At 46.4% G+C, this 24,893-nt stretch overlaps 1 protein-coding gene across 3 annotated transcripts in view; it reads left to right on the top strand.

The window, feature by feature from the left end:
* IGSF3 (immunoglobulin superfamily member 3) overlaps positions 1 to 24,893 on the top strand; it is a 94,631-nt gene that overhangs the window by 35,473 nt on the left and 34,265 nt on the right. For all 3 annotated transcript variants that reach the window (XM_034929812.3, XM_034929808.3, XM_034929809.3), the window contains exons 3-4: positions 17,134 to 17,511; positions 19,419 to 19,829. In XM_034929812.3, the coding sequence (XP_034785703.2) occupies positions 17,134 to 17,511; positions 19,419 to 19,829 (789 nt within the window). The remainder of the gene's footprint in view (positions 1 to 17,133; positions 17,512 to 19,418; positions 19,830 to 24,893) is intronic.

Here is a 24,893-nt window from a genome sequence, read left to right as displayed (position 1 = left end):
TAGTGGGGTGGGGTGGGAGGTTTTGGGGGATGGTCAGCATTTTCTGGTTTCGATTACCATGCAAGTATTTTAAATCTGCAGCTCTGGCAAACTGATAACCTCCACAACTATATCATCAGAGCCCTCATTAATGGAATCATTTTCTAATTTGAACATCTTGTTTGTCCTTCCTCTCATTTCTTAGTGAACTTGTCAGTCTTCCCCAGCCCTTCACTGGTTGAGTTGTGGAAGTTTGGAGTCTTTTGCTTTTCAGGAATAGGCTCTGCTCTCAGTGACCATTTCTGTGTCTTGAACTTTGTGGCGAGTGGAGCTTATTTGGGAGTTATAGGGTCTGCAGTTGATGGAGACGTTGAGGAGGATTGAATGCCAGGTATTTTAAAGTGGCCTTGAATTAACTGTTTTCTGGCATCTTTCTCAAATCGATCCATGGGTTATCATGGCCTTTGGAGGCACCTCCCATCTGAATGCTTGCCATCCATCAGCTGAGTGACTGTTGACCTTTGCTCCCTATGTCCTCCTGTGGGCTGGCTGGGGAAGATCACTTCTCAGAGGCACATGGCAGGATGGTCTAGAGAGTTGGTTGGGCCCAGGGAATAGATTCTCTGTCCAGTGATGACCTCATCAACTTCTCCCCAGTAGTTGCCTAAGACCTGGGAATTGTGGACAGCTACCTGGATATCCCCACATTCTCTTGCCTGTTAACTACATCTCTTTACTATCTCTCTGGCCAGACCACCCCCTTTCACTCCCAGTGGAGGTCCAGTGATCTGATTTGGTTGGGGTCCTCAGCAGCTCTCACCTGGATCACCGCAGGACCATGAAGGAATCTTCTGCCAGGGCCCCTTTCCCATCACTTCTGCCAGAACAATCTTCCCAAGGCAGGATTTGGAATATCTGTTTCCTTATTTACACCCCCAGTGGCTCTCCACTGCTCATAGTTCAAAGCCCATGCTCTTTAGTAGAGCACCCTATCCCTGCCCTGGCCTGGCCCCTGTCTGCTGCTTCCTCTTGGTCTTCCTCTACTTTCATGGACCCTACCACCCATCAATGTCAAACTGCTGCGGTACTCTGGACCTCCAGCTCCTCATGCAGCTCTGCATAGATTCGAGCTGCTCTCTGCTGAGGTCCTATGTCATGTCCTCCCCACCCCACCATGATCTAGCAGAAATACCTACTCATCCTAATTAAAACTGGGCACAAGCCACCTCTCTTGTGTGAAGCCTTTCCTGACGCCCGTGGAACACCTAGCTCAGTGCATCTTTCACAGTGCCACGCTTTGCCGCCTCTGTTTACTTATCTATCTCTGCCTCCTAGACTGTAAAGATTGGGTCTTGTAGCTTATCAGCCCAGTACAGTGTCCAGCAAAGAGGAGACACCATATATATTTTTGGAATGAATGAAACAGAAGCTTAGAGTCAGAGATTGTGGGTTTGGATGCCAACTCTGTATCCCACTGACAATTTTTCCGAGCCTCAGTTTGCTCATCTCATCAGTAAAATGGGGAATGTACACTTCCCTCACAGGGTGGCTGTGAGATTAAAGTAAGAAGACACCTTTGGAAATGCTAGTTTGCTGCAGATTTGGCTAGTACCTGGAATTGAGCAGGTACTCAGTCCTTATTTCCTGTTTCAGGTGATAACCAGAGAGAAAGCCTCTACTTCAGGAGACTACATCTCATTGTGCCTTTTGTCTTCTTCCAAAGAGGCTTCTCTGATCTTGCCCCTAATTAGGAGGGCGTGCCTGGAGAGCCCCTTAACAGCATCTGGGCAGGGCTTGCCACCAGGGGGCAGAGGCTTTTGAACCATCACTGCTTTGTCAGAGCCTGTAGCGAATGTTCAAAGCCCAAATCTTGTTCCAAATCCCATTCCCTCCAGGACCCTTGCCTTCAGTGGGGATTTAGAAATGGCCCCATGCTGTATGTCATGTCCTTGGCTCTGTGTAAGTCAGCGACAGCCTGCATGTTAATGCCTAAACTTCTGCTTTCTCAAGATTCCTCAAACCATCTGTCATTCAGGTGCCTTCCTTGTACCCTGAAAGGATGAGTTTCATCAGGGCTCACAGTATCTGTTAATGCCTCATGAAGGCATCCAATTGGAGGAAGCAAGAGAAGAGATGCGTTAGAGGGCTTGGAAGGGATCAACATGGAATGGAAAGTTTAATAACTCAGAAAATAGGAGTTTTTAGGAAAGCGGCTAAACAGCTTTAAGAAAAAGTAAATGAGGTCAAACCTGTTCAACCAGGCCCTTGTGCATTAAGTAGCTCAAATAGAGGGCAACTGATTAACCATTTGACACTTCACACACCTGCAAAGTTGACCTGACCAGGCTGGCTCCAGCCAATTTTGCAATCATTTTCTCTCCACCCATTCCCTATTTCACATCAGCCCCCCTCCCCCACTTCAGGCTCCTTGGCCACCTCCCTCCTCTCCACTTACACAACCTGAATTCATCTGTACCAAAATATTCACCCCTCTCTGACTTCTTTTTTTGGGTTTTATGAGGCAGGTGGTCTGAGAAATTGCTTATGACTGTTGGTCCTAATTATGAAGCTAATTCATTCAGACTATGGAATACTTAGAAAACACAAAGTGCAAAGAAAAAACAATCCCTTATTACCCGACCTCCCTTTAGCGTTTTTTAAATATACTAGCCCAGTCCTTTTCCCACACATATATAGAGGTGTGTGGGTGTGTGTGGGTGTTTATCTTTACGAAAATACTTTCAAATCCTTTTATAGCCTTTCTCCCCTTTTACTTAGTAGTGTGCTTTCAGCATTTTTAGGTGTTCATAAATATTGTACTCTGCAGCTTTTAAATGGTTGCATACTATTTCACCACATGGGGAGAGTGCTGTAATTGACTGATGGATTCTTTGTTTGGGGACCTTTTCCTGCTTTTGTGACCCACCCCCCTATAGTATAGTGCTCATTCTTGTACCTTCTTTTGGAAGTCCCTGAACTCTCCAGCTTGGTCTTGTGTATCTGCGAGGGCCCTGTTTCCCAGTTCTCTTCTCTGGGCTGCTGAAGAATTAGTCTCTACTTCCACAGTTCTGTTTTTTTGCATCTGTGATGCTGGCTTATCTGTGCCTCCCTAGAAAGAATGAGCAGGGCCCACTGCCTACTGCCTGGTCATAGTTATGCTCAAGAACATGGTCCTTGAATTGAATAGGGAAAATGTCCAATCCAGGGCTACCCACCGATGAGAGCCAAGCACAGGAGCCTGAGCCACCAGCAATGAAAGTCAAAGCTGAGGGGGAAGGAGCGGCCATCCATTGTTATCATACGTAACAGGTGCTTGGGAAAACCCCCAGAAGCAGTGTCAGTGCTCTCACTATTTAGTTATGTGTAGATGTTCATGCTTTATGAGTATGCTAGACATATTTCAGGGTGCCTGCCACCCACACTCTTGGTGGGGAATGGTTTGGGGGCCCTTCACAGTTCCTGTTGCCCAAAGTGGTTATATGCTGGGTAATGGAATACAGATGCCCATCTGGTCAAGGCCACCTAGATCTGAGTGTGTTGGGGAAATGCATATTGTAAATGACCCCAAAATCTACAACTCTGGGGGCCTGGTTAAAAAAAAAAAAGTCTCCCAGCCAGTCAGATTGCTTGCTTTCTGGGGAATTTGCGCTGAGAACCACAGTGGGGAGTGCAGCAGCAACAGGCATGTGTAAGCTGAGTATTTGGAGCACAGAAACTATGGCTGAGTAAAGGAACTTTGTCCCTGAAGAGTGGTGGGAGCTGTCCTGAGGAGGGTGGTCTAAGTCACAAAGATTTTCCAGTTCTGGTCCTTGCAAGGCATAGCTGTGCTGTGATCCTCACTCATGGGTTGCCCTGAAATCCCAGTGTCTTTTTGTATCCTTTCTCCATCCTCTCCACTTCTGCCCACACACTGGAGCTAGTTGTTGGGGCTCTGCTTATTGCGATTATCCAGCTATCATCCAAGAGGATGGCACATTGGCTAGTGCTTCCACTGCTGAGAGGGTCACAGCAGTGCCTTGGGCAGAGTCAGGAGAAGAGGAATATTCCTGTTTTGTACTGGAGTGCTTTCCAGGGTGAAGAGCTGAAGGAGCTGCTCTGAGTAGGACATGGCTCTGAGGTTCCTTTGGAGACCCCAATTCACTGCCTGGGCATTCCTAGCTAGGCAGCCCCATTTTCTAGTTTTGTGTCTCCATGGCCTAGTGTTGGGAGACAGAAGGTGGGGACACTGTGTTGAAGGACACAGCAGACTGACTTATCATGGGCTTCCTGAAGCCAGGGCCACCCCTTTGTATCCAGGTCTAGTTCTGATGCCACTTGAAAAAGCCCCCCAAGTGCTTTTGCTGTTGGCGCCCCGCATCCCTCTGCTGCCTGGTAGCTGACATCCTGACGCTGCCTGCAGATGCGCTCCCGGCCTGTTGTCAGCAGGGCCCTGGGCTTAGCAGTCCTCTTCCTGAAGCTGTGAGAGCATTGAGGGGCGCACTGCTGGGGCCCTGCCAGCTCCAGGAAGAGGTGCAGGCAGTGCTGAGTGTGGCAGGAGCTGTGGAAGTTATTCCAGTCCTCTTTAGGAGAGGGTGGTGGTGGCGGCCAGTAGTGGGACTGTTTGAAATCCAGCAGACACCTTTCTCCCAGACTGAAAATCTGGGGACCAGACTGAGAGTCTGGAGAAACTGGGGTATCCTAGGTCCAGAAATGAAGCGTAAAATAATAGCAACAGTAATTGCTGTGAAATGTATGCTGTGAGAAGGAATGAGGCACTTACTGGTTCGAGTGATGGTCCTTTTACTGGAACTCACTCTAAGCTGCGGTTCACTGAGCCTCTGGACTTCTCAGAGGGAGTGTTGCCACGAAGCTGCTCTCTTTAAAAAAAAAATGCCCAACACTCGGCCTATTTCTGTTATCTCCAAAACCGGACAGAAAGAAAGAGCGGTCAGAGTAATTACAGGGAGAACATTTACAGGCAAGTAATCTGATCTTGCCTTTTAATTTTTTTATTTTTATTTTTATTTTTTTTATTTTTTATTTTTATTTTTTTTTATTTTTTATTTTTTATTTTTTATTGATCATTCTTGGGTGTTTCTCGCCGAGGGGGATTTGGCAGGGTCACAGGACAATAGTGGAGGGAAGGTCAGCAGATAAACAAGTGAACAAAGTTCTCTCGTTTTCCTAGGCAGAGGACCCTGCGGCCTTCCGCAGTGTTTGTGTCCCTGGGTACTTGAGATTAGGGAGTGGTGATGACTCTTAACGAACATGCTGCCTTCAAGCATCTGTTTAACAAAGCACATCTTGCACCGCCCTTAATCCATTCAACCCTGAGTGGATACAGCACATGTTTCAGAGAGCACAGGGTTGGGGGTAAGGTCACAGATCAACAGGATCCCAAGGCAGAAGAATTTTTCTTAGTACAGAACAAAATGAAAAGTCTCCCATGTCTACCTCTTTCTACACAGACACGGCAACCATCCGATTTCTCAATCTTTTCCCCACCTTTCCCCCCTTTCTATTCCACAAAACCGCCATTGTCTTCATGGCCCGTTCTCAATGAGCTGTTGAGTACACCTCCCAGATGGGGTGGTGGCCGGGCAGAGGAGCTCCTCACTTCCCAGTAGGGGCGGCCGGGCAGAAGCGCCCCTCACCTCCCGGACAGGGTGGCTGGCCGGGCGGGGGGCTGACCCCCCCCACCTCCCTCCCAGACGGGGCGGCTGGCCGGGCAGAGGGGCTCCTCACTTCCCGGTAGGAGTGGCCGGGCAGAGGCGCCCCTCACCTCCCGGACAGGGCGGCTGGCCGGGCGGGGGGCTGATACCCCCACCTCCCTCCCGGACGGGGCGGCTGGCCAGGCGGGGGGCTGACCCCCCCACCTCCCTCCCGGACAGGGCGGCTGGCCGGGCGGGGGGCTGACCCCCTCAACTCCCTCCCGGACGGGGCGGCTGGCCGGGCGGGGGGCTGACCCCCTCAACTCCCTCCCGGACGGGGCGGCTGGCCGGGCGGGGGGCTGACCCCCCCACCTCCCTCCCGGACGGGGCGGCTGGCCGGGCAGAGGGGCTCCTCACATCCCAGACGATGGGCGGTCAGGCAGAGACGCTCCTCACTTCCCAGACGGGGTGGCTGCCAGGCAGAGGCTGCAATCTCGGCACTTAGGGAGGCCAAGGCAGGCGGCTGGGAGGTGGTTGTAGCGAGCCGAGTTCACGCCACTGCACTCCAGCCTGGGCGCCATTGAGCACTGAGTTAACGAGACTCCGTCTGCAATCCCGGCACCTCGGGAGGCCGAGGCTGGCAGATCACTCGCGGTTAGGAGCTGGAGACCAGCCCGGCCGACACATCGAAACCCCGTCTCCACCAAAAAAATACGAAAACCAGTCAGGTGTGGCGGCGCGCGCCTGCAATCGCAGGCACTCGGCAGGCTGAGGCAGGAGAATCAGGCAGGGAGGTTGCAGTGAGCTGAGATGGCAGCAGTACCGTCCAGCTTCGGCTCGGCATCAGAGGGAGACCGTGGAAAGAGGGGAGAGGAGAGAGGGGAGAGGAGAGAGGAGCAAGACCTTTTTTTCTAATCGCCTTTTAATTTTTTTCCCCTCTAGAAAATAGAAGGCAAATACTAGCACTTATATTTACTTATAGGCATTTCTATTAGATGCTGCCTTGAATCTAGGTTGGGCTGAAAAAAGTGTCTATTCCTGTGGCTGTGGGCATGGCTGGCCTAGGGCAGGCTGCAGGGCTCCCTCGCTGCCTTTCTTTTTGGATGCTGCTTCTGTGCTGTCTTTCGCATGAGAGTGAGGGGGAATGCAGGTGAGAGGGTGGCAGGACTCAGGTGCTATCCCTACCTTTTCTGGGAGGAGTGGAGGATGGAGTCAAAGAAATGAGCGATAGGAGAGGAGGAGCAGAATAGAAGGGCGGGAAGTGGGGTCTTTTGGGCTTTTCTGGTTCCAAGCATGGCATAGGGTGAAACAGCCATGGACATCCTGAAAGTGATAAGGTCTTCCCTGGGGTTTCAATGGTCATGGATAAGAGAAGCTGGGGATTGTACAAATTCAGGTGGGGAAAGGATAAGCAGTAGAAGGCATGGGCTTGTTGGTTATAGAAAAAAAAAAGTATAAATAACCTAAATATTCATTAATATTGGAATAAATAAAATGTGGTGTAATCCTATGATGGAATACTGTGCAGCTATATAAAGAGGAAAAATGGGAACTACATTTGATCTCAAAAACTTTGAGGAGGAAAACTGAGGATCATAACTCAATGAAAGGGATGATAATGTTTATGTAAAAAATGCTGAAAAATAATGTGTATTTTTCAGTGGTTACATACATCTGGATATAAAAGCATTTTTTTTTTTTTTTAAGTCTGGAGAGCTCTATCCTTAAATCACAGTAGTGCTAATCTCTGGAAAAATGAGGGGAAGCAGGGTTAGTGGTAGTAGTCAGAAGAGATAAAAGACTTAAAATACTGTAATTTTTAAAATATTTAAGTAAATATTCTAATCTAAGTAAATAGTAGCATGTTTAAAATATTTTTGAGTTATGGTTTAGCAGTCCTCTAAGGAAGCAGCTTCAACATTTAGTAATGAGGGAATTAGGCAGCAGCTTAGAAGCAGCCACCCATCCCTCAGTAGCTAAATGTCTCAACCTAGGACAATCAGGCAGTCTAGTGACACAGCAGTGCAGACATCAGAGAGATCAGTCAGGTTGGGATGAAATGAATTACTGGGTTTGCAGTCCTTTTGGATGGTTCTGTAGCTGGCAGTTACATCTTCTTAGAAGTAGTATCAATAATTTAACATTCATTAATCATCATCTTTAGACCAGCTCTATTTTAGGTACCACTGGGGATTCAGATAAGAGAAAGAATGAAAGAGTGAATGAATGATATTTTTGTCCTTGGATTTAAAACCAGGCCAGGCCCTCATCTTGTCGCATTTGACTGTGAATTTGGTCTGTCTGCTTCCAGTCCTGCCCTCTGCTCTGTCCTCCACCTGCCACCAGAGTGATAATTCGAAAGTGTAAATCTGATCCGTCTTCTTCCTTACCTCTGTTAGGCTCTTTCTCAACTTCCCCAGTCCCAGAGGAGGTGTTTGACTTTATTAATGTGCCTTTCGGTGCCCTTTTCCGCCTGGCACTGATGTGCCCTCCAGTCATGTGACAAAACGACCTCCGCAAACTTCTTGCTAATCCTGGAATGCACTGCAGTGTTTTCATGTGGTATATATTTCCCTTGTGCTTTGGGACCCAATTCAGATGTCACTGCTTTTTTGAAGGCTTTTTGAATGCTTTCACTTTCTGAGAGGGCTTAACCTTGCACTTTGCACCTCACTGCTATTGTATACCATTAAAATGATTAGTTATGTATATTTATTTTAGGATTGTCAGCTTAGAACAACTTGTCAACTATGTCTTATCAATCTCTCCCTCACAGTTTCTGTCCTAGTATCCATCATAATAGGTACTGAAAAAAATGTTGATTGAAGCCATAGCATATGTTCTTGTTACCTTTCTATGTAACAAATGTTTCCAAATCTCAGTGGCTTAAAACAACAATTTTGTTATGCTCACAGAATCTGTGGGTCGAGAATTTAGAGGCACAGCAGGCATGACTGGAAGTTCCAAGGCTGGGGGCAGCTCACAGTGGAGGCTTGTTCACTCACATGGTGGCAGGTGGAGCTGGGTGCTGATTGGCTCATTCACTCACATCGTGGCAGGTGGACTTGGCTGGAGCCAGCTCTGGACTGGAGCACCTGCCCAGGGCCTCTCCATGTGCCTTGGGCCACCTCACAGCATGGCCTCAGGACCGTTGGCTGTCTTATGTGGTGGTTCAGGACACCCTGAGTGAAATGGAAGCTACATCACTTTTCATGACCTAGGATTGGAAGTCACACAGTGACTTCCTGCCCAGATACACAGAGAAGGGAATTATTCTAAACTCCACCTCTTGATGGGAGTGTGTGGCATGGTCACATTGCAGAAGAGCATGTGGGAAGGAGATATTGTTACTGCTGTGTCTGGAGAATACAACCTGCCACGGTGTGTGGGAGAAATTAGTTCCACAGCTAGAGTTAATATCACTACTATTGCTACTACTGCAACTAGTGGCTAAACATTTTTTGAGCACTTATTGTGTGCCAGGAATTAAGTTTTAAATGTAGCAACTCATTTAATCCTTCCATAATGCTGTGACGATTATACCACTTTACAGATGAGGAAACTGAGGTGCAGAGAGGTTAAGTAACCAGCCCAAGATCTCACAGCTACTGCCCATGCTGTGGGAAGTCAGTGAAGGCGAAGACTTAGGAATTCACTCCAAACTTTAGGTTTGCTGCTGGATTGTGACAGTGCATTTATCACATGGGAATTGATGGCTGTTTCAAGAGCCTTTTTTTTTTTTTTTTTTTTTTTTGAGACAAGATCTCGCTCTGTCACCCAGGCTGGAGTGCAGTGGCACAATCATTGTTCACGGCAGCCTCGGCCTCCCAGGCTCGAGGGATCCTCAAGGGACCTTTTTTTTTTTTTTTTTTTAGATAGAGTCTTGCTCTGTTGCCCAGCCCACAGTGCAATGACATGATCTCGGCTCACTGCAACCTCCACCTGCTGGGTTCAAGCGATTCTCCTGCCTCAGCCTCCAGAGTAGCTGGGATTACAGGCGCACATCACCATGCTGGGCTAAATTTTTGTATTTTCAGTAGGGACAGGGTTTCACCATATTGGCCAGGCTGGTCTCGAACTCCTGACCTCAGGTGATCCACCTGCCTCGCCCTCCCAAAGTGCTGGGATTATAGGCATGAGCCACTGTGCCTGGCCTCAAGGGACATTTTTGATGAAAGTATGGATCCAGATAAGGTCCTTGCACCTGTGGGCTTGGGAAGCTGAACCTCGAGCTGTCCTGGTTTTATGGTTCCACTTGCGCCATCTGGACCTTGGTTAGACTGTCCCTTGATGGCAGTGACATTGACCGAGTGGGCTGGAGTGCAGTGGTGCGATCTCGGCTTGCTGCAACCTCCATCTCCCAGGTTCAAGCAATTCTCCTGCCTCAGCCTCCTGAGTAGCTGGGATTACAGGCATGTGCCATCACACCCAGCTAATTTTTGTATTTTTAGTAGAGCTGGGGATTCACCATGTTGGCCAGGCTGGTCTCGAACCCCTAACCTCAAGTGATCCATCTGCCTTGGCCTCCCAGAGTGCTGGGATTACAGGCATGAGCCACCGTGCCTGGCCAGTGCAAGTGTCTTTAGCCAGCTTCATTTACTCCCTAACTCCTTGCCTCAGATTCTGCATCCGTAAAGTGAGGTCACTAGGAGTATTTACCTCAGAGGGCTGTTGCAAGGTTAAAGCTGGTTATACAAGCAGAGTACTTGGAACAGTGTCAGTTACCTGGCTGGGGCTCAGTAAGTGCTGGCTGTCCTTATTGGAAAGGTTCAAGTGTTGTGTTTTCCTGTCACCTGATCTGGAAAGAGGTCAAACAAAGGATCTTTTAGCCCATGCCACTTCCTGTCCTTCCTTGGCCGAAGGCTGACAGGTAAGAATCCCCAGAAGTTGTCACCGATGTGCCTGTGGAAGTGGCCTTCCCGATTGCTTTCTCTCTGGAGCCTTTAAGTTCCATGAAGCACTTAGTTGGCCGGACTCCACCAATTCAGCATGCTGTGGCAGCTCAGTTCAGTTCCCATTTTTAACTTGGGACTGCATAGATTCCCCATCATTTCTTTTAGGACCAGGTGGGCAAGAAGATCCAGTCAGTGCTTTATTACTTCTCACTGATATTCACAGAGCACATTTAGTGTGAGCCATGGAATAAGAAAACTCTTAGTCACATTCTGTGTCATGAGAAGGTTACTTAACCTTGAAAACCATTTCCTTGTCTGGTAAATGTGGCTGTAATGAAATCGACCCCATTCACTGTTGTGAGGATTAAATGAGATGATGTATGCAGAGAAACTAGGACAGTGCCTGGGAAAGTGCTACTCATTATGATCATTTGTCTTCAGTTTAGAACAATATATACTTGCTTATTTAAAAAAAGGAGATAATAGAGAAAAGGTATTGAGAAAAATAGGAGAGGAGAAAATCACTCAAATTCTCACCATTCAGTGATTCAGCCCAGTATCATCAATGTTTTGTTTGGTTGTTTTTGTAGGTGTAGGATTTTTTTTTTTTTAAATGTAATTTTACTGCATATGCAGTTTTGCATTTTTTACCCAAACTTAATGTTCTTTTTAATGTTCTTGTACTTACAAAGATTTATCCTGTTTTTAGATTGATATCTCACCTTGGCAGAAATGAGATAAAATTTTAAAATATTCATTTGGTGGCTTTCACAGTATTATTTGATCTCTAGGGTCTCCTGTGAGTTTGCTACATGGTACGTTGTATTACTTTCATCTTATAGATGAAGAAAGATACTAGTGTGGCTGAGTCGCATGCAGAATTTGGAGGAGCATGGTGCTGAATGAGCTTTGATGATTGTAGAGGCCATAACTGGAAAAGTAGATGTAAAATGGTGAGGTCGATCCCTCTGACACTTTCACATGCTCAGTCACGCATCTTGAACATATAAGTTGGATCCTGTGCCTAGAGAGGTAGGTTTCTGAGCCAAGGCATAGTCCAAAAATTGCATGAGAAGCTGGCTTTCCCAGGCACAGTGACCCCTCCCTGCTCACTAACTCCTGAATCATACCTCCTGCCCCTAGCCAGGTTTATCTAGGACTTGAGCACAAAGAAAAAGTGGGAGCATCTTTGAACAAGAAATATCTTGAAAAACTAGTTAAGTGGTATCATGTATTTGTGGGATGGGTGATTTCAAAACCCAATCTAAAAGGACAGGACCTTGCTCATTGACAATTTATTGTCTGATGCAATGTTTATGTTTCTTAATCTTTTTGGGTCTTGAATTCCTTTGAGAATCTTTTGAAGTTTATGGACTCTTTTCCCAGAAGAATACACTCATGTGTATGTAACACAATTTTGCATTCAATCTTAGGGACTGCAGGTGTCTACATTAGTTATATATTGATGTAAAAAAAAAAGCCCCAAACTTAAGGCTTAAAGGAACAATAGATGTTTATTATCTCACAGTTTCTGTGGTTCAGAAAGTCAGTAACATCTTAACTGGATACTTCTGACTCGGAGTCTCCCAGGAGGTTGCAGTCAAGATGTTGTTGGGGGGAAAGGGGCAGGTTCAGTGGCTCATGCCTGTAATCCCTACACTCTGGGAAGCAAAGCCAGGAGGATTACTTGAGCCCAGGAGTTTGAGACCAGCCTGGGCAACACAGTGAGACCCTATGTATTAGTCAGTTCTCACATTGCTATAAATACATGAGACTGGAGAATTTATAAAGAAAAGAGGTTTAATTGTCTCACAGTTCCACAGGCTGTTCAGGGAGCGTAATGCTGGCATCTGCTCGGCTTCTGGGGCAACCACAGGAAACTTTCAATCATGGTGGAAGGTGAAGAGGAAGCAGGCACGCCTTACGTGGCCAAAGCAGGAGCAAGAGAGAGAAGGGGGAGGTGCCACACACTTTTAAACAATTAGATACTGTGAGAACTCTAACAAGCACAGCACCAAAAGGGTGATGCTAAATCATTCATGGAAGATCCATTCCTGTGATCCGGTCACCTCCCACCAGGCCCCACCTCTAACATTGGGGATTATAATTGAACATGAGATTTAGGTGGGTACAGAGACCCCAACCATATCATCCCATCTCTATAAGAAATAAAAAAGTTAGCCAGGCATGGTGGTGTGTGCTGGTGGTCCCAGATACTCAGGAGGCTGATGTGGGAGCATCACTTGAGCCTCGGAGGTCAAGGCTGCAGTGAGCTATGATTGCACCACTGCACTCTAGCCTGGGTGACAGAGTGAGACCCTGTCTCAACAACAACAAAAGGATGCCTGGGGTTGACATTATCTGAAGGCTTGACTGAGTTGACTGTGGCTGGAGAATCTACTTCCAGTCACATGCTAGCAAGTTAGTGCTAGCTGTTGGCAGGAGGCCTCATGTGGTCCTCCCCATATGGCTGCTTTGATGTCCTCATAACATCATGCTTGTCTTTTTATGACCTAGCCCTGGAAGTCACATTCCACCATTTGTGCATTTCCTATTGGTCACGTAGGTCAGTCCTATTTAGTGCATAGGGCAAGGTCTGAGACGGGAGTAGTGCTGACTGCCCATGCCCTCTCCTGGTGCACACCGCTTCCAGCACCCAGAAGCTCTCCTAACTCCATTATTTAGGGTTTTCATCTGGGATTTCATTACATGGGTATGACTGATCAAATCACTGACCAATGCTGATTGGATCAATCTGCAGTCCCCTTCTTGTCCTTGGAGGTCTAAGGCTGGGGCTGAAAACTCCACAACTCTAAGCGTGGCCAGCTCCTTCCTTGAAACTGCCTCCGTGCTCACCTTCAGTCACCTCGTTAGCATAAACTCTGGGATGGCCAAAAGGGGCTTCTTATAAATAACAAAAGGTACTCCCATTGCTTAGGAAGTTCCAAGGGGTTTAGGAGCTCAGTGCTAGGAACTGGGGACAAAGACCAAATATGTATATATATATAAATACTACAGTAGTGAATTTTATATAGCAAACATGCATTATTTTTATTTTTGGCTAAAATTTTTTTCCAGTTATAAAACTGGTACATACTCATTGCAGAGGACTGGGGGAAGGAGTAAAATATTAAGAAAAAAATAAAAATCACTTGCCATCCTGTCACCTAGTATTTTCTTTCTAGTTCTTTTCATGCAGTTCTATATAACATTTTGATCTTTCTTTTTATGTTACAGAAGTCATATTTGCTTATTGCAGAGTAATCCAAAGAGTACAGAATGTCTAAAGTTAAAAAAGTTATTTAAAAAAAAAAGATCCTTGCCTGGGAGGAACTTTCTATTGTAGGTTGGGAGGGGAGAGAGAGGGGCTGTGGGTCAGAGGATGCCCTGGTCAGGGTTGGGAGCCTGTGTCTCTTTGGAGGCAGCAGAGGTCTGCACAGCAGGGTATTACTATTATAGGGGAATGGCGGGGTGGGATGTGTGGAAGGGGAATTAAACTGCCAAGAAGAAAACAATTATTTTTATGTTGAGAAGCATTATTTTCAGGGGTCAGAAGCCCTTTGTGGGGCAGAGGGAAATTAAGGAGGTATTTAATAAACAGGTGCAGCTGAATGTGTGTGGTTAAAGTGCAATCCAGTAGTTATTTGTCCGGATTGTTTATAACCTGCTTCCAGCCTAGACAAGTTGATTTGACCCTGCTGTCCTGGCTCATTCAGGCCACTTAACACTGTTTACCATTGGGTGGGGAGGACGTGCATGATCCGCTGGCCGAGTGCCTTTGTAAGGTCTGTAAATAGGATGCATTCTGGTTAAACTCGTTATTGCATCACAAATGCTAGTATCTGATGGGTCTCAGCTGTTTTCTTTAGCACTGGGGAAGACTGGAGGAGAATGAAACTTTCTTGAACCAGTGATTGGGTCTCTACCAAAGAGAGAAACTTAAAGCTAGTGAGAGCCTTAAGATATTTCATTTGAGCACTTGGCTGGCACCATGTAGGTAGAGACACTTTAAAGTAACAGTGCTTCGCTACACCTGATTTGAATCATCTGTGGAGCTTCAAAAAAAAAATCCTAATTAATCCTAAGACCAGTTATGTCAGGTGGGGTCCAGGCACTGTTATTTTTTTAAAGCTCCCCAGGTGATTCCAGTGTAGGTCCAGGATTGAGAAGCAGTCCTTAAAGATGCTGGTGTACCCTGACTTGCCTCCAGCCTTCTTTGCAGGAGATGTATGGGGGTTGGTTGTGGTTGCTCTGTCATAGAACACTGCAATTCAAAGGATACCTAATGTTATGAATGTAGTTACATTGTTTGCAAAATGTTCTGTGTTTCAGGAATACTGCAATCATTTGATTAAAATGTCACCATATTTGTGTGTGTATACAGTCATGGGTCACTTAATGATGGGGACATGTTTTAAGAAATGCATCATTAGGCAATTTCATTCTTGTGTGGACATCATAGGGTGTACTTCAACAAACCTAGATGGGATATATATTTTCATTTATATATTTTATTATGGAAAATGAAATGTCCCAGCACCGTTACTGAATATCAGTCATTTCCCCTACTTGATCTGCCATGCCAACATTAAGTGCCATATATTAGATCTCTATATATGCTCCATTATAATCTTACAGGATCACTGTTGCACATGTGTTTCCTCATTGATTGAAATGTTATTCAGTGCATGACTGTACATATAGTAAAAATGTTATGCACCATATTTTAACATACTGATATTACTAATGAGTTGTCCTCATGGTGACTTTAAATATCATAATTAATGCCATCAACCAGAATATATCAAATAAATTCAGATACCACTTGTTCTGTTTATTTCCTTCCCCTGCCAATTTTGTATTTTTCCTGATTCTGCTGAAGCCAAGATGGGGTTCTGTGTAAGATTTTGTTTGTGAGGAAAGGTTCTGCATGAATTAAAGTTTTGCAAGCCATGGGCATTTCATTGTATGGGCCGTTTTTGAGGTCTGTCATCTTGCAGATTAGATTAGCTTACACTGAGGCACAGTCCCCTGCTGGGCTGGGCAGAGAGCTGCACTCCACTAGTAGTTGAGCTGTCCCGGCTGTTCACCAGCTGGATCCACTTCAGATAGGCATAGCCGGGGCAGCAGCCATTCCCATTTGTGGGGGAAAAGGGAAGCTATCACAAGAATGGGCTGCAGCTGTGGGAGGAGGTGGGCAGCCCAGTGATGGTGTCATTGTCAAGGGGCCATTGAAATGTCCTTAAGCAGTCATTGGCCAAATCCTGTCCTCTATGGATCCAGAGCCACAGAATGTTCCAGCAGAAATATGTCTTAGCCAGCAGCTCTTTACTGAGGACTGATTGTGGGCTAGGCTCTGTGGTAGGGTCTTTACAGATGTTATTAAATCTTCTCAATAACCCTATGAGACAGGCATTATTATCCCTATCTTACCGATGAGAAAACCGAGGCTTAGAGAGGTTAAGCAGCTTATCCAAGATCACAGTTAATAAGTGACAAAGCCAGCATCGGAACCCATGCTAGTCCTCTCCAAAGCCTTCTTAGAAATCATGTGATAGATGAGAAGATCAAGGTCTGGAGAAGAAAAGCAAGTTGTCTGAGATGACACAACCAGCTCTAATTGGTGGCAAAGCTGCGCCTATAACTCACCTGCGCTTTTCACAACCTGCAGTACGTGACCACTGCCGAAATGAAGAGGCAGGGTTGTGCCCCCTCCCGCCTTCTGAGTGGCTCAGGCACAATCAGTGTTGAGTTGGCGTGAAATGAGAAATTAAACTCACCATGCCACTTTAAGAAGAACATGGAGAAGGCAGGCAGAAGTGACCTTGGAGAACAGTATCTGAGCCAGAAGGCAGGAGGTCAGCGGGGGAGTCTTGAGTGGGAAACTCCAGGGTAGCCTGACTGTCCTTGTCACAGGTTTAGCTGGGCACTGTTAGTTCCCCCCTTTGTCAGTTTGTGGGAATCTGGGCATCAGGGATCTGTTTCAGCCCTTCACATTTGTGTTTGGGTGTGCTCAGCTTAAAACGATAGCAGCCTGCAGGAGCTCAGCTCTGCCTCCATTTATGGAGGGAAGAGAAACTAAGGAATGCTCCTTGGGGTGGTGTTGGGGAGCAGCTACATGGGAAATTGAAGGGTGCAGCACCAGTAAAAAGGTGCTCCCAGGACTCCCTCCCACCAGCGCTCGGACCAAGGAAGAAGCATTTAATTTCAGCCAGATTTCTAGATGGTTGCTTTTATTTGTTTTCATCTGAATTTGTGCCAAGGATTCAACTTTTCCTGCTCATTTTATTAAAAACTTTATACACAGCATTAATAAATAGATATAAAACTGCCATATAAATGACAAACAGAGGGGCTAAATGAAATTCCCAAGGGTCAGCTGTTGAATAAGTAACAAAAGCACATCTTGGCATGATCAAATTCCCATATATGCAAATTAGGGACAGTGCTTTACCACAGAGTGTTTTAATTAATATTTATAAATCACAAAGCGCCTTTGAAAGGGCCAGTAAACTGTTTATATTATTATCATGTCACACAAATAACAAACCCTTTAGAGATTGCTGGCTACTTTGCATTTTGGTCTGAGAAGTAAGTAAGCATGTTGCGTGTGTTTCTCTCCCTCGTAGGTGTGGTGTCAGCACAGCGGCAGGTCACCGTTCAGGAAGGACCCTTGTACCGCACGGAGGGCTCCCACATCACTATCTGGTGCAATGTGAGTGGCTACCAGGGACCTTCTGAGCAGAATTTCCAGTGGTCCATTTACCTGCCTTCGTCGCCAGAGCGAGAGGTGCAGATCGTCAGCACCATGGACTCTTCCTTCCCCTATGCCATCTACACCCAGCGCGTCCGCGGAGGGAAGATCTTCATAGAAAGAGTCCAGGGGAACTCAACCCTATTGCACATCACAGATCTTCAGGCCCGGGATGCCGGGGAGTATGAATGCCACACACCCAGCACTGATAAGCAATACTTTGGGAGTTACAGTGCAAAGATGAACCTAGTGGGTAAGGAGAAGCTGTCTTCACGTTGCCAGCGTCTGGCCTGACTCAGTTCTTTAGTAGTGTAATTTTGCTTTATGCCATGCATTTGACTTTAAAAAAAAAATCCCAAAACTCCCAACATATTTTAGGGGTCAATAGATAGCACAAGGAAACTAAATTTCTGTGTTCACTTCTAAATAATAGGTGGTTGAGGGTGAAACTTTAAAAAGGTCTAATGCAGATGTTAAGAATTTCATAAGTTAACTAACCCTGTAACTGGTGAAAAGGGATATGAAAATATAAGGCAAGGACGTTTGTGGTTGATGATCTGAATGACAAGGAAGATGAGACGTATGACATCAGTTGGAAGAGAGGAGAAACCTCTCAAAAGGATAGGCCTTTGGGCAGCTCTGAGACCCACGGGGCACTGCTGAAGCAGGAAGCACATGTGGCTGTGGGTCCTTGCTCAGACCTTGTACATTGAAGGTCCTTTGGCTCCATGCGTAAGGAACTATGAACTGGCTGTCTCCCTTGTTGCTCCTTAATGCTGAAGGAAACATGAGGAAGAGGGATGCAGGAGCTTCCATTGTGGGCAGCACTGGTCATAGTGTTTGCCAGTGTCAAAGGGTTAACCGTTATCAAGGCTGTTCTGTTTTTCTGCGTATCTTAATGTCCAGTTTTTATTATCACAACTAAGCAGTGGGTGTTGCTAGTTCTTTTATTAATACACATACTATCATTTGTTTATTTTTACTTTCTCTAACTAGTTTGTGTCCCAGCAGGAGACCCTTTTTTTTCGTGTGTGTGTGTGTGTGTGTGTGTGTGTGTGTGTATGTGTGACGGAGCTTCGCTCTTGTTGCCCAGGCTGGAGTGCAATGGTGCGATCTTGGCTCACTGCAACCTCCACCTCCCGGGTTCAAGCAATTCTTCTGCCTCAGCCTCCCGAGTAGCTGGGATTACAGGCATGCACTACCATGCCTGGCTAATTTTGTATTTTTAGTAGAGACGGGGTTTCTCCATGTTGGTCAGGCTGGTCTCGAACTCCCGACCTCAGGTGATCCGCCTCAGCCTCCCAAAGTGTTGGGATTATAGGTGTCAGCCACCGCACTTGGCCGTTCCCAGCAGGAGACCCGTAAGACCCAAGCCTTGGGTGAGAACAGGGAGAAAACACATACTAGTTGTGACTAGGGTACTCTCATCAGACAGAAAGGTGGTGCTATTTAATCTCCAGAAAGGTGCAAGCAAGGATCAGAGTATGATTCTGACCAAGGGATCACGGAGAAAATCTCTTCTCTTGCCTGAATCTCTCCAGACTGTGGCTTCCTTCCAGTGAGGACCCCTTTGATCGATGAATTACGTGAAAATTAAACCCACTAAAAATAGGGTATGATGATTATTTTTTCTACCAAAAATGGTTTTTAAAAAAAATCATCTTCCTAGGGCTGCATTGCTGAAGTAAGTTACAGGATGGGGATGTGGGAAGGAAAGAAAGGATGTTGTATAGAAATGTAAAACTAAAAGTTCCAGGAGGCATTTCCATTAGAGGATCAGTCAGAAGTGAAGTTAAAGTATCTCAGAGAAGTGCCAGAATCAACAGCAAATGTTATTTGACCTATAAGACAATTGTTTAAAGACAGTATTTTCAGGGAGTTTATTTATTATGTAATATGAAATACACCCCATGTTTTATCCAAGTGTTATTAAAATACCAGACAGGTAAGTGTAAGCACCAAAATAATGCATTTCCAAATCCAAACAGAAAACTTTCTGTTTATGTGCATTTGGGGCTGTCTGTGGCCTTGAATCGATGGTTCAAGGATGACTGTTAGGGGTGCAGTGCAGTGACGCCTGCGTGGAATGGGAGCTTAGCCCTGGGAGTCTCAGATTCTGTGGCTTTGTGACTGCACTCTCAGGACATTTCTGTGTTGCAGTGATCCCAGACTCCCTGCAGACCACTGCCATGCCCCAGACTCTGCACAGAGTGGAGCAGGACCCGCTGGAGCTCACTTGTGAGGTGGCCTCGGAGACCGTTCAGCACAGCCACCTGTCTGTGGCCTGGCTCCGGCAGAAAGTTGGCGAGAAGCCCGTGGAGGTCATCTCCCTGAGCCGAGATTTCAGGCTTCACTCCAGCAGCGAATATGCCCAGAGGCAGAGCCTGGGGGAGGTGCGGCTGGACAAGCTGGGGAGGACCACCTTCCGCCTCACCATCTTCCACCTGCAGCCTTCTGACCAGGGCGAATTCTACTGCGAGGCCGCCGAGTGGATCCAGGATCCGGATGGGTCGTGGTATGCTATGACCCGAAAGCGTTCCGAGGGAGCCGTGGTCAACGTCCAGCCAACTGGTCAGTCCCTCTGAGCCTCTTGTCCTGTCCTTTACTTGGTGGTGAAGGCTGTCAGATACTGGGAGAATGTGGAGACTCCTTCTTTGGGCACCTCTACCAGGACAGCAGGTTTTCATGTGAAGTTAAAGCTGGTCTTGTGTGCGGCCGGAGGTTGCTGAGGGATGTGCGGGACATAGGTATCCTAAGACCTGAGTCACAGGCAGGTGCCACACAGACTGAGTCCTGCTTAGAGACATGCTTTCTTTGACCTACATGGTGTTTATACTTTTTTGAATTAGAAACTCATTTTAAAAATTGGGAGATTTCTGAGAAACCATTTGTATCTTAAAACTCTGGGCTTTCATTCCCATTAGGCACAGTTGCTGCCCCGTTTAATGATGTTGCCTTCCTCAGGTACCCATCTGGTTTCATTTGCAGAAGCCATTTGAGATAATGAGACTTCCATCCAAGGTCTAACATTATGAACTAGAGAAATTTTGGCTTAAATTATTATTTTTTATCTAATAATAGTCTTTGGTGATATTTTTTAATTTCCAAAATGCTTTATCACATATTACTTCACCATCCCCCAGACGTTCTGTGAGGTGAGTAGGTGGTAGTACTCCTATTTTGCAGGTGAAGATGCTGAATGCAGATTACTTTATGTTGGGGCTCAAGAGGAGTCATAGGGCATGTTGATGAGGCCAGTCTGAGAGTACCAAGTTCCACTGTAGATGTTTTCTTAAGTGAAGGCCTGGAAGGGGTCCTGAGGAGGTTGCATGATGTCTTTAGAGCTGAGGCAAAATGATGATGGCACAGCCAGCTGAAACCCTCCGTGGCTTCTCTTGGTATCTCCTGTGGCCCCAGACTCTACTCCCCAGTCTCCTGAGCCCACCAGGCTCCAGGCCAGAGCTGACAGCTGTTGCTGGCTGCCTCTGCTGGGCTGAGGGCAGGTTCTCACATGGGCCTTCAGATCCCCCAGCTTTGGTTGGAGCGTGGTTGTTGTGCCATCACTAAGTTGGCGATGAGTGGCCTGAAAGCCTTTCCTTGTGCGGAAGCTCACTTCCGGTGAGGACTGTGGTGGTTCTGGTGAGTGAGTGTGGCTTGTGGGAAATGAGCTGGTGAGTTGCAGTACAGGTGGGGTCCTTCGTCAGGACCTGTCTCTTGGGCTCCCTGTCCCATTTGCTGCAGTCAGTTGTCTGGGTCTTTGCATACTTTCTCTGCCATTCTAGAGTAATGCTTCAGACTCAGCTAACAGTATACATTTTGGGGCTTCGTCCCAGAAGTCTTCAATTGGAGGCTCCTGGGATGGGACCTGGGAAGCTGGATTTCCGGCACGCTTCCCAGGTGATTCTTCTGCTATCTACATTTTTTTCAAGCAAAGCTTCTAGGGCAGAAGCAATTCTCTGGACATCACTTTAATAAGTCATCTAATGGATGTGAAATCTTTTACCATAGGGGTTGGTAGGGATAGGGAGCACTTTATCTGCTCTGTAGGACATTTAGCAGCTTCTGGATCTTTCAATATTAAAAAATCTATCCAAGGGGCTTTATTTTATATTTATCCTTTCCCTTCCTGGATAGTTTTAAGATCAACTTCAAAAATTTGGGCCAAATTTTGAGTCTTAATGCTTTTAAATTAGGTCGCATCAGTTAATCTTCTTTATTTTAATCTTACCAATTTGGAATTAGAACTTTTTGAATTTACCCTGAAAATGTATCTAGACTAAGCCAGCAAAAGGAAAACTAAGTGAAAAAAAAGTTGATGACTTCACCCTGCATTCCTGTGCTGTTAGGTTCAGCAGTTGCATCTCCAACTCTACCCTTCTCAGTTTATTTCAGTAAACATGTAGCCAGTCTCCACAGCATTGAAGGTGTGATGGTGATAGGCATTAAGGGCTTCAAAGATGACTAGCACTGGTCCCTGCACTTAGGCAGACCTGAGAACCAATGGACAAGTAAAATGTGCTAAGTGCATTGATAGCATTTGTATAGAGTGCTCTGGGAATACCGGAAATAGGAAGTGTTCTTGCAGCCACAGTTATCTCTGAATGGGATGGTTGATAAGACAAATCCAGGAACACCAATAAGTTTCTTGACTTGAACTGAGTCTGGAAGCTTGAGGAGTCAGCAGGAGGAGAAGCATAAAAGTGCAAAAGTGTTTGATATGTTTGGCAAGCAGAAAGGAGTCAAGTATGACTACTTCCGGATGTTGAGTTCCAGATGTGTGTGATGAGAGAGAAAAGGGACCCCGAAGCCCCAAATGCAGTGATATAGAGCCGGGGCTTGACTCTGTGGGCCAAGAGTTTTCAAGCTGTTCTTGGAACCCTGGAAGCCCCTCAAAGGTGCCTAGGAGGTTAGACATGGGTGTGTGTTGGTGTTCATGTGCACGTATGCGCACCCAGGAGTGCAGGGAGAAGGCATGTGAGGGCCTGGGTGGTCCCCTCTTGCTTCAACTATGTTGGGCAGCAGAAGATTTTGTATGAATAAAAAGTCCCCTTCCTTTGTCCTCTTAATAAAGTTTGAAAACCTCTGCTGCAGACAGTTGGAGAGGAGGTAGAGATTTTTAAGCAGGGAGTAACACAATCAGATCAGGGTTTCAGAAAGAAAAACCCATGGAGGCCACCTGGAGGTTGATTAAATCCGTTGAGTCTGAAGCCAAGAGACCAGGTAGAAAAGAGCTAATAAGAGCTAAGGCTAGGTCAGTGGGTGCCAGAGGCGAAAGAATAAAGAGCAAGTGGAAGGAGGGGTCCAACTGTCTAGAAGTCCAGGGGCTAGGACTGGGGCTCTGGGGGTTCCTTGAACTGTGGGAGGGAAGGAACAATAATGAGGACATGCGGGACTTTTGCATTTGTGGCAGCATTGGCTGCCTTTTGTTTTTGTTTTTGTTTTCTAATGAAAGAGCCCATCCATCAGGTAGACTCTGATAGAGATGCTCAGTATGCGAAACACCCAGTGGGTCCTCAGACACAGGGGTCTGGGGCTCAGAGACCGAGCCTGAGAGTGATCAGGGCCCTGGAAGAGCCCATGGGGTAAAAATGGGAAAGGACCTGGGAGAATAGCAGCAGTACGAGGTGACCAGAGAAGCAGGTGAGAGAGTGGAACAGAGTGGGCAGGCCAGCAAGAAAAAGAGCAGGAGAGAAGGGATCATGGAGCAGGCTCAGAGGCCTCAACCTGCTTGAGGAAAGCCTTTGGTTAGGATGGGGGTAGGGGTAGGGTGGATCATTCGTGACATTTGGTAAGTCAGTGAAGCCTAATTTCAGTGAGATGAAGTGGAAGGGGTATTGGAAAAAGCACAGGTCAGTTTCTAGAGATGTAATTGACTGGGCATAACCAAGGGCAGAAACGGGGTGATGTGGGTAAATCTTGTGTCTTCAACCTGGGAACATGAAGGTGTCACCAAGGCATGGGGGGATTCCCCTGAGATGAGAAGAGTCTTTGGCCGCCGAAAGAAGAAAGCCAGAGTTACAGCCAGGCTAACCTGGAGCAACGGAAAGGTCTGAGGTCTAGGGTACCCCTTGCACAGCTCCAGTGGTGTTTATGTGGAAGGAGTGCTTTTCTGTCATTGATGTTGGGTTATAAATGACTAATTGGGTTGACCTGAGAGATAATATCCAGCAGATAACACGGGGACTGTCCCATATGGGTGTGTTCATCCAGGCAGATGGTGGCAGAGTGAAATGTGCTTCCTTCAATCCATGACTCTTAAGACTGCTCTCTTGGGAGCTGGAAGCTGTGACAGCAGCTACTTCATTGGAGGGGAGGCCCTGGAGTTGATGATGTGGTTTTCCCTGTCAGGAAGTTTGGCTGCTAGAGGAAGTAGTTAGGTCACTGGAAAGAAGGGGTGTTTGCAGCAGGACACTGGCCTATATCGGCAGGAGGGGCTGGAGAGCCTGAGGAGTGGGAGGGGTAAAGCTGAGCTGGGGCTGGAAAAGAAGAATGTGGATGCTGCTTATGCGTGATTCTTATGTTTTCTTGGGGAAACAGAAACCTCGTCTGCTTGAAGAGTGCCTAGGACGGGATGAATGGGCAAGATCTTGAAGATAGTGGGAAAGGCTAGACATGCCAGTCTAGGGAAGGCAGGCAAGGTCGGAGCTAATGAATCTACGTGGAATTCAAACGTCTCTGCCATGGGATTTTTTCCACCTCAGTGTTCTTTTTAGAGGAACAGAGCTAGAACTGGGCAGTGGTCACAGCTCCAGTCTCTAACCCTTAACTCCGTTTTCTTCCCCCTGACTTCTGCCGTGGGTGCCTATGAGATACGATAGCTGTCTAATGAGATTAATAGCCACTGTACACTGGTACACAGGTTGTGATGATGCTGTTAGTGGTAATGAGCCCCTCTTTGGTCACCCCCTCATGCCTGGTTAAGCACCCAACTCAACAAAAATTAGCTGGATATGGTGGCTACTCCGGAGGCTGAGGTGGGAGGATGGCTGGAGCCTGGGAAGTCGAGGCTGCAGTGAGCCATGATCATGCCACTACACTCCAGCCTGAGCAACAGAGCGAGACCCTGTCACAATAAATAAGTAAATAAATAAAAATTAAAAAAACACCTAGCTCTTTGGAGGCTGCTTGGGTTTAGTAATCATTTCAGAGGCTGTCTGGCTTTCAGCAGAAGTAGGTACTTTTCCTACTAAAGTACCTACTAAGTACTTACTCAGTGGGAAAGTACCTACTAAGGTTTAACCAGGCGTGAGTACTTAGTAGGTACTTTCCCTCTAAAGTAGGTACTTTCCTACTAAAGTAAGTACTTAGTAGGTACTTCAGTGGGAAAGTACCTACTTCCATTGAAATCTGACTAAAGATTTGATCTGACAGGTGGTAAACTAGTGAACAGACATTAGTTTTTATTTTTTCTATGTAATTCTGTTAGGGTTTGTCATACCTACATCTTATTTCTAGTATTCACATGGCGGGGGGTAGAGAGGGAATTTTAATATAGTCATCTTTGAGCATTTGTTAGGATTGGGCCAGCACCAAGGCCACTCTGTAATTTTTTCCCACAGACCTCAGTGGGGTAAGTCTTACAATATCTGCTGAAAATGTTTATAATGCTGTTGCTTAAATAGAGTTCTGGGTGCA

This window comes from Pan paniscus, chromosome 1, assembly GCF_029289425.2.
Source record: "Pan paniscus chromosome 1, NHGRI_mPanPan1-v2.0_pri, whole genome shotgun sequence".
In the NCBI taxonomy this organism is placed as follows: Eukaryota; Metazoa; Chordata; class Mammalia; order Primates; family Hominidae; genus Pan; species Pan paniscus.
Note: the sequence above shows the minus strand (reverse complement) of the source record. Positions and strands in the feature narration are given on the sequence as shown.